This window comes from Delphinapterus leucas, chromosome 1 (genome assembly GCF_059928025.1).
Source record: "Delphinapterus leucas isolate spDelLeu-1000000601 "Yukka" chromosome 1, BTC_Dleu_Yukka2, whole genome shotgun sequence".
Classification (NCBI taxonomy): domain Eukaryota; kingdom Metazoa; phylum Chordata; class Mammalia; order Artiodactyla; family Monodontidae; genus Delphinapterus; species Delphinapterus leucas.
In genome coordinates, this window is record NC_143129.1 from 31,993,871 (window position 1) to 32,003,801 (window position 9,931).

A 9,931-nucleotide genomic window follows, 5' to 3' on the forward strand; every position below is an offset into this window, starting at 1 on the left:
TATTTGAATGTATCTGTTTACTCAGTAAGTATTTCAAATAGATTAAAATATCAGGGAGATGTGAGGAATCTGAAAATACTTAGTGCTTTAACTTGATTATATATATGAACTAAACTAATATGTTAGTGTTTGATTTGTTCATTTTATGCTAATTTCTGTTTACATAATTTTGTAAAAATTTTTAAATATCAGTATTTGTTATATACCAAAATAATTTTACATTCTCTAACTTATATTTTTAAGATTAAAATTTATAATTTTGTCATTTTATGTAAGATACAAATTTTACATTTATAAACTCACAAAATATTTATATAATAAATAACCATGTGTTTCTTCTATTCAGATGAATGTCCCAATTCAGTGCTTATATAATTTAATGTTTTGTGATAGTAGCCTAAATATTGTTTTTTCTAAATTCTGAGTTTGATATTTATACTATATAAAATCAAAAGATAAAATTTTCTCAGGAGGAAGCTAAAGTTGATTTGACCCTTAAATCTCATTTTCTTCCTAAAACTCTAGAGAGTCTAGTTCATTAAAAGTTAAAAAAAAAAAAAAAACTGACCCTGTTGGATCACAATTAAAAGTCTGGTAGAGTGAAATGCGATTATGCCATAGCTTACTAAGCCTTAAAGAAGATATTACTGCTCATATGTCTCTACTGGGAATGTTTTTATAATACCTAAAATGTTTGAGAAATGTTTTAATGATAAATGCTACTGGACTTTTTCATTACCGATATTATCTATTAGCTGATCCCTTATCTAAAATATTTCCGAAATGGAAAAGATTCAAATGAAGCTTTCTGAAAACAGCCATGTGTTCATAAAAAGATTTCCAATAGACTCTTCTCATAATTGATAAGTACTTAAAATTCAGTATCTATTTATAAAGAGTCTTACATTGGCTTCTAGGGGATCTTTTAAATGGAGTTATTTTTTCATACCCCTGTTTTTGAACTGAAAAAATATGGAAAAAAAAATATATATACATATATATATATATATATATATGTATATATATATTCCCAAGTCTAGACTTACTTGGGCCCTGGCTATTTAGAGTCTACGTTTGGTGTTCTTAAACCCCCTGACACATTCTTTTCTTTCATCTCTGTGATTCCTGGCCACTCTTCGCAGTATGTCTGGCTAATCTTCCTGACATTTCTGGGGCATAAATGGACCCAGAATATGTGACCAGGGAAAAATTCAGCTACGAATGTAGTTCTGTACTGTTTTTTATATAAAAGATTTTCTTTTATTGATATGGAAATGAATAGATGTCTGATAACCTTCTGCCAACCTGGAACATTTCTACTTACCCCAGGGAGTTCTTTGGGGCTGATGTTTCATAGGGCTTACACTGTCAATTCAAAAGTTCTGTAACAGATCTCGAAATGATCTAGGATAGCCCCAAAATGGGAGATTCGTTCCTTGGCCCGCATTTCTGGCTCCGTGCCTTGACTGTGTATAAAACAGGAAAGATGCTCTGGCCAATGGATATGAAATGGTTTTATATTTACACAGTGGGACACTACAATGGGTAAAAGGACTGATTTCACTTAAAATCCCAACACTTTACAAAACCACATTCTTTCCTTTTATCTGACCACTTCCACTTACTAGCCCTAGAAAAGAAATGATATAAACCCAATAAGTACTTTTTTTTACTGACTGAAGTTATAAGTCAATCCAAATGGTTTACAGTCTGTCACCAGGCAAAAATCTTGACTCACTCAGGTGAGTTGCTATTTGAAAGGTGGGATCCAGAGCATCATTAAGAGTTATGTGAGCTCACAGTTGTCTCTTCTACGTTCCTCAGTCTGTTTCATTCCTAAATCTGCCTTTATTCTCTATCTCTTCCAAATCCATTATCACCTTTCTCTATGAGTTCCCCCCAAATCTGTATCTCTTCCCATTTCCTGCCTCAGTCAACATTACCCCACCCACCCAGTTACCTAAGCTAGAAACCTCCGAGCCGTGTAGCCTTCTGCCATGAAGTCTCATCCTCCAGTGGACACATGACTAGTACTGAGAGTGCTCAGAACTGGGTGGTCACGCCTCAGGCCACTAGAGCCACTGTCTAACTCCTGGGACCAGCCCGACTCCCCTGCATGGGCCCGCCAGCACTTTACCTCCCCTCCTTAACCAACTGTTTCAGAGACAAAACTGGGGGAATTCAACAGTGCTGGCTACCTACCAGTGGGCATGATGTGAGAATTCATATGGCAAAATGATATTTGGGAAATGTACTGATGAAATCAGAAACTGAAAGTGGATAATATTTTGCAAGAAAAGCCCTAAATTCTGTAAAACATAAATCCCATAGAATCTTGTCTAGTTAATAATCATAAACCTCCACATCTTGGACTTCCCTGGTGGTCCAGTGGTTAAGACTCCACGCTTCCACTGCAGGGGGTGCGGGTTCGATCCCTGGTCAGGGAAGTTCCGCGGTGTGGCAAAAAAAAAAAAAGATAAACCTTCACCTCTTTCTCTAAAGAATGGAAGCACTTTTCAAGCCTCACCTAAAATAATTTTTTGACATTCTAATCATTTAAAAGATCCTCTAGAGTCTGAATCATTTTTTCCTTAGTGTATTAATGGGAAAGTTAAAATACAGAGGAAAACTGATTTACTCACTGTCAAAAAATAAATCGGTGGTGGAGAAAGAACTAAAACCAAATCCCCCCTAAAATTATAAGGTTCCTGGATGTACTATTCTGCCTTTGACTTTTAAATGCCTGCCGAGGAGACTTTTAATACCACCTCACAGAACGTAATACTCTATGTAAGAAAAGAGTCCCCAAATACAGCTAAGCATCTTAAGTGAATTACAAAGATGATTTTTGCTAATTACCTCTCAAAAACATGCCTTTATCTTCCAGACCCTTACTCTTCAGGGCAAACTACATGTTGGAGTCACAATGACCTCTCTTGTTCTAATGAAACTTAACTCCTTCTGTGCCTGAGGGCTACGGAGGTCCACAGTTTGCTCATAAATCTGGCTCAGGGAAGAATAAAGGCCTTGTGTTGGAGTTACGCGGGCCTCCATCCATGGTGCTTGAAAGAACACAACATTTGTTTGGTTAAAATGCTGCAAACTTTAAAAAAAAATGCTGCAAACTTTAAAGGTGTAATGGAAATATTACCTGAGGGTACCAATACTTAAAAAAGAAAAAAACCCTATAATTATTATTCCCAGAGACAGGCAGAGGATTTGTAGTTAAAATTCTGGCCCCATACCTTATTACTAACAATGAGGTCATCTGAACAACCCTTGTTTCTGGCTAAGTCTTATGTTCTCCCCTGCACCACATGTCATGTTTCACTGTGCTACATCACATCTTAAACTCCAGGCAAATTCATGTGTGCACTTCAAGTGACCCCATGTGACTGTCCCCAAGACTGACAGCTCTTCTCTAGATGTGCCTGGATCACTTTAAATTGGTGTAGAGCATTGAGGTTCCCCAGATCCAGCGTTTCCTCTGGAGCCCTTACTCTGATAATATAATCAGTTTCCCAGCATCACTTTTATTTCATCCCATAAATAAAATTGCCAAATATATCAAGCTGCCTCCTATTGCACTGTGAATGAATTTTCCAGGCTGCTTCAACAAAGCCAAAAATCTACTTTGTCACATGACTCCACAAAACATGATGGATGCATTTAAGTTTCAACATTTGTTTCTTCTTCCTATAGATTTCCTTTCCTCCCTCCACTTTTATGAAAAGAGTATATTTTAATTTACCTTGGCACACACGGAGCATTCAACAACACAAAGAAGTTACTGTAAGAACAGGTCCGCAAGAATGTTCTAGAATAAATTGGTAGGCTGCAACTTACTAGGATTGCCAAAAATATATCTTTAAGAACCAAAGTTCTTGGGCTTCCCTGGTGGCGCAGTGGTTGAGAGTCTGCCTGCCAATGCAGGGGACACGGGTTCGTGCCCTGGTCTGGGAGGATCCCACATGCCGTGCAGCAACTAGGCCCGTGAGCCACCACTACTGAGCCTGAGCGTCTGGAGCCTGTGCTCCGCAACAAGAGAGGCCGCGATAGTGAGAGGCCTGTGCACCGTGATGAAGAGTGGCCCCCGCTCGCTGCAACTAGAGAAAGCCCTCGAGCGGAAACAAAGACCCAACACAGCCTAAAATAAACAAATTAATTTTTTTAAAAAAAGAGTTAAATTAAAAAAAAAAAAAGAACCAAAGTTCTTCAAAATTTATCAGCTGGTGTAGTCTGGTTATACAGACTTACAGCATCCCACACTCTTCCTCTGTAGCACTCACCGCAAATGGAAACAACTTATGAATTGTGCATTTTGTGGTTAATGTCTGTATCCTCCATTAGAATATAAGCTCCATGTGGACAAGGGCTGTGTGTACCTGTTATTTTATTGCTGTGCCTAACACAGTTCCTTGAGTGTAGTAGGTAATCAAATAATATTGATAAACAATCACAAGAGTAAATAAATCTGTGAGTGAAAAGCGTGTTAAATCAGAAGATATGGCATGCAAGAGTGAAATAAGCTTTTAGAGTCCCGGAGATTTACTTTTAGGGGTGTCCTGACAGATTTATTATGAAACTATGAAAATGGCATACTGACAACAATCTACAAGTTAATTATTCTTGAGATAAATTCGGGATTCATAAAACCAATTCTCTTGGTGGCAATTTTCCACATTTAAAATTTTACAACTCCTGCGGGTATCTGTTTAATTTAACCCTTGCGTATGAAAAGATCAATGTGTGTATATTTGGATAAGCAGAAACGGCAAGCAGATGCAGCTATTCCTAGACTCCACTACTCAAAATCACATTTCACTTCAAAAGTCACAGAAGTATAAACCAGAAAGTGCCACTGAACAGGGTCAGAATTCTCTACAGCAATTCACGCTGTTTTCTTGATATTCCTCTCTAAGCACTGATAAAAAACTCTTTGAAGTGAAAGAGTAAATATTATCATTTGATAGTACTTAGACCGAACAGTGCAAATACAACTGCATTGTGTTACACTCTGGGGACACACACAACGCTGGCAGGGGTGCCATGGAGGAATCAACGTGCTCAGCACTGGTGCAGGCAGGAGGGAGCCCCGCTCAAAGAACTACTCACCCCTTAATCTTCCTCTGATAGGCACACAGAGGTTAGGGGGGAATGCTGACTTTCCAATATGTGTTTCTGTTTTGGTAGCCCTGGGAAGGAAGGCTCGCGAATAGGCAATGGGAAATGCCAACTCCTAATTATCAGCCCGCTTTTACTACTCCCTCCGACATTTTTGTAAATGATCACGGATGGGGGTGGGGAGAAAAATCTAAGGAGTCGCCCCGGTAGGGGGTCGCGGAAAGGAAAGAATCCCAGTAGCTTGTGTCAGCGTGTCCCCGGCCTGCGACGCGGCAAAGGCCTGTGGACGCGCGGGAAGAGGGTCTCGGGCGAAGGCAGCACCGCGCGGGACCAACGGGATGGATGGGCGAGTCCTGGGGGCACAGAAAGGGCACTCTGAGGAGTGGAGGGCAGCAAGAAGAATAACCTGGGCAGCCCCGGTGGGCGGCGAGGCCTGGAACCGCGTACGCACCATCCAAGCACTGCGCCCGGGGAAGGTCTGGCGGGGGAGACGCGCAGGGTCGCCTCCGAGGCCGGGAGCTGACCCGGCTCGGCCAACGCCTTCTCCGGAACCGAGCAGCGCAGAGCGCTTCAGGTCCCCCGATCCACGGCCGCGGCGAGGCGCGCAGCTGTTGCCCGCCCAGCCCTGTCCCCGGCGGCGCTCACCTTGCCGGGAAAGGGCCCCGGGAGGAGCAGCTTCAGAGCCTGCCTCTTCAGCTCCACCAGGCGGGCGTTGCAATTCTCGCACCAGACGCCGCGGTCCGATCCGGGGGAGGAGCCGCCGCCGCTGCCCGAGCCCGGGGAGCCCGTGCCGAAACCTGGCGAGCCGCCCAGGGAGCCAGGCGAGCTGGTGCCAATGCCCGGGGAGGCGGGGCCCGGGGAGCCCGTGAAGGAGCTCGGGGACGAGGTGCCTGAGCCGGGGGACGGCGTCCCCGACGAGCCAAGCGCCGAGCCCGCGCCCTCGGGAGTGGGGCGGCTCCCGGCGCGCGACTCTTCGTATGCTTTCCGGTACCAGCTCTCCGGGGAGAAGGGCGCCGCGGGCTTGGTGGGCGAGCAGACTTCATTCACCTGCGGGGGAGACACACGGTGTCAGGGGCCGCAGGGCGGCTGGCTCCCGCGCCTCTGCCCAGGGCCGCCCTCCCGCCTGCCCGGGGACCTGCGCGCCACCGAGGACCCGGACAAGCGCCCACGGGCGCACGTTAGGGGCCGCTCTGAGCCCTGCGGCCAAATCTGCCTCCCTATGTCTAGTTAATTGTGTTTAAGTGAATCCCCGTCGCCCGGGTGACCCCTGCACCGGTTCCCGGGAGGCGGCGGACTCCTCTGGTTTGGAGGAGAGGGGCTCACTCGCTCAGGGAATTTCGATGGTTTCTGCAGAGGAACCCACGGATTCAGCTCCCCGCGCTTTTGAATCCGGCACCCACCTCAGCAGGAGCTCACTTTTAAGATCCTGGACGACGGGGGGCGGGGGGCGGCTATGACTTTTGGATTTTTATTCATTCAGGGCAAGGCCCTCCGGATCTTGAAGGTAAATGAAAGGTTCTCCCGCCTCCAGGAAAACGGTCCCTTAAGAACAGCAGAGAAATCGTGGGAAACCCTCCCATTCGGCTTAACTCTGCTTAGAAGTGCAGGAATGCTGCAAAAGTTAGGGATGCGGGGAAGAGAAGGAAGGAGAGGGCTGCAAAAATTCCGAGGGCTGGCGTCGTTGCTGGCGGACCCGCCTCCGCGCGCGCACGCCGGCTGGCCCAGCCGAGGCGCCTCAGCAGCGGGAGGAGAGCTCGGGGCCACCCTGCCCTGGCTGCACGTTACCCGGAAAGGGGAACCCTGGCCGGGAAGAGTCCGGAAACGCGTCTCCGCATTATACCCATCACAACTTACCCCGTATTTCTTGCCCCTGGTGGAGACTGCAAGCCTCTCTTTATTCCCAGCTACCGAATTCATGGTGGCTTTTCCAGAGGAGAGTGTCTAAATGTTCCACCAACGCTACATCCAAAAGGTCTTCCAACCCAGAAGGGTGTCCAGTTGTAGGGGGCTGTCTCTTGGCCCTCAAGTCAAGGTTTCTTAACTGAAGGGGGCGGGGGGATAAAAGCAGATGGACCTCAGAAGTAACAGCACTAATTTGCAGAAGGGTTGCAATGCCTGGTTTATTCTTCTCTTCAAATAATGCGTTTCCTCCTCTTCTGCCTTCTCCAACCACACGTTCTCTTTTCACGGTCACATCCAGATAATTGGCGTTCTCCTCAGCCTAGTGAGTCCGTTTTCCTCCACGAGGGAAAAGACGAGTACAATCGGGGCACACGGCAGCTGCAGACAAGGTGGGCGGGCCCCCGCCTCGCCTCCGCCGGCGAGCCGGCTCTGGGAACTTGTCTCCTTCGCGGAGCTTGGTAACTGAGTTCAAAGAAATTCTCCCAAAATATAAAGATCCAGATCGGGGAGGAGCCTCGGCGTGTTGGGGAGCCAATATCCGCCGGCCCGCTTTGCCTGACAGTTGCGCGAGGGCAGAGAGGGGCGGCGGCGTGGCCCGGCCGGCGGGGCGCCCCGGCCGGCGTCTGCGGTCAGGGCGCGCGTGTGCGCCGGGGCGCAGCGCGGAGCCTCGCGAACAGCGGCCTCTCCGGGGAGCCCGCCACCTGGCTGCAGCCGCCGCGCCTGCTGGGATCCATTTTACGTTGCGGCGCTCCTGCCTGACATTGCGAGGCCGAGAGCCGGGGGAGGGGGTCGTAAATCTCTCCTGTTGCGGGGAAGTTGCTGGTGAGTGGCCCGGATCCAGGGCTCTAATGAAATAACACTGCGCGAGCCTGGAGCTGGGGGCAGCGCCGAGCGAGCGCGACCGGACAGAAATGCGCCCGAGCCTCCCCGCCCCCAAGTTCTTTCTCTTCCTGGCAAGGCTTGCAGTTCTGCCTTTGAAACGCCGTGTAAGAGGGACTGAGTCACAAACAAGTCCACAAATATGCCGGGTCCTCCCCCCGGCCTTTGTTCTCCTAGACCTGCCCTGCAAACCTTTTCTGGAATTGCCCTACCAAGCCCGGCCGGCCAGGGGGGCCACCCTCCCGAGCGCAGCGGGAGAACAGGTCCTTCGCCCCCGCCCGCCCGCGACCCAGTGTGTGCTGTGCCTAGCCGCCCAGGGCTGGGCCGCGCGAGCCCGGGGAGCAAAGGGCCGCCGCCGGGAAGGGAAACTGAGGGACTCGCCGCGCGGCACACGCTCGGCGCAGACGGCGCGGGCCTGTAAGGGTGTGTGTGCAAGCTGGCCTTGGCCTCGCCTTGGCCGGGGGTCCCCTCGGCATCCCCCTTCCTGCTCTTCCAGTGCGCAGGGCCCGCCGTGTCCCGGGAGAACCCAGTCATCGCCCTCTCCAGTCCCCCTCCGCCCCCGGCGCAGCGCCTGGAGCGCAGGAAGCCGGCATTTGCCGGGCTCCACACGTAGCTGCTCCGGGGTGTCATTTTTCATCTCCCGGGAGGACATTTCTTCTGGTGAGCCCGCAGGTCTGTCTGTTTTGTTGTGACCTTTAATTAACACCCCGCGAGACGCCTCTCGAAAGGACCAGCCCCGTGCGGTGATCACGTGAGGTGTAACGGCATCTCCGCGCCCGGGAGGGACCTGGCCTGGGGGCATGCGAGGGCGCAAAGGACGCCTGGGGCTTTCCAGCTTCTAGCTTCCCTCTGAGATATGGAGGGGGCAGGAAGACAATATCCTGGGGTGCTGGAGCCCTGTGGCAACGCCGCCCCACACCTGCTTTCCTCAGGGAAAATTCCTTCCGCGCATCCCTCGCACTGCCCTCCGCCCGCCCCTTCCCGCCGCAGCCCTTGCGTGGGAATGTTTCACAGGCACTAAAGCGAGGTAAGAAGGTCAAAATGTAGATGTCGAAAACAGTGTGGAAGTTTCCATTACGTTCCTACTTCCCATTTAAAAGTGATCGTATCAAGAGAAGACCTTAGGGGTCAGGTACACCTCCGGGCAACACCAGACAGCTTCCATCCCCATCTGTATTCCGCGGAGATGCTGCGAAAATAGCATAGCCATTAGCTACGCACCGCTCATCTGCCGAAAAGCAGCGTGTGGCCAGGTGAAATGCAGAAGCCAGTGAGCCGAGGGTGGGGAAGGAGTGGTGTCGAGGAAGAGTATTGGGGAGCTGGGAAATTCACCTTGGAGACAGAGGAGACCCGAGGTGGTCTGATTTGCATCCCAAAGTAGCTGGGGCTCCAAAGCGTGTTTGGTGAGCTCGGAGCGCCCTCTGTCGATCAAAGTTTACAACCAGAAGCCCCGCAAGACAGTTTGATTTGATGCTTTAAAAAATGGATGTGAAATTTACATACCGTGAAACGCACAATTTTTTTAAGTGTACAATTCTCTGAATTTTGATAACTGTACACTCCCAGGTAAGCCACCACCACAATCAAGTTATATATTTCCATCGTTCCAGAAAGTTCTTACCTTCCTCTTCCCAGGTGATCCCCATCCCTGGTACACAATCACAGCTCTGATTTCTATCACCATAAATTAGTTTTACCTGACCTTGAACTTTTTATCGGTAAAGTTCATGCAGCGTGTATTCTTTCGTGTTTGGCTTTTGTTGCTTAACGTGAGGTTTTTGAGCTTCATGTTGTTGCTAATATCGATCTGTTTTCTGTGTGTACTCTGTTTTTCATTCCTGTCTCTTCTGCCTTCTTTTTGTTAATTGATTTTTTTTTAGTTATTCCGCTTTCATCCCTCTATTAGCCTTTTAGCTGTAAGGATTATAATATGCATCTTTAACTTGGGCTACTTAAGAGTTAACTTTGTGCCACTTCACCTAAAATGTAAGAAACTTGCAACAGGATAATTCCATTTTGCCTCCCT

General features: G+C 48.5%; 1 protein-coding gene across 1 annotated transcript; it reads right to left on the bottom strand.

Moving 5' to 3' along the window:
• Nucleotides 1-576: 576 nt before the first annotated feature.
• On the bottom strand, nt 577-8,100 carry LOC149750439 (kinesin-like protein KIF26B). Its single transcript, XM_089907763.1, has 2 exons — nt 6,979-8,100; nt 577-6,171 (listed from the first exon to the last, which is right to left on the bottom strand). Exons 1-2 carry the CDS (start codon nt 7,039-7,041, stop codon nt 5,695-5,697), a joined length of 540 nt encoding a protein of 179 aa, XP_089763889.1. The 5' UTR covers nt 7,042-8,100; the 3' UTR covers nt 577-5,694.
• Between the last annotated feature and the right edge of the window lie 1,831 nt (nt 8,101-9,931).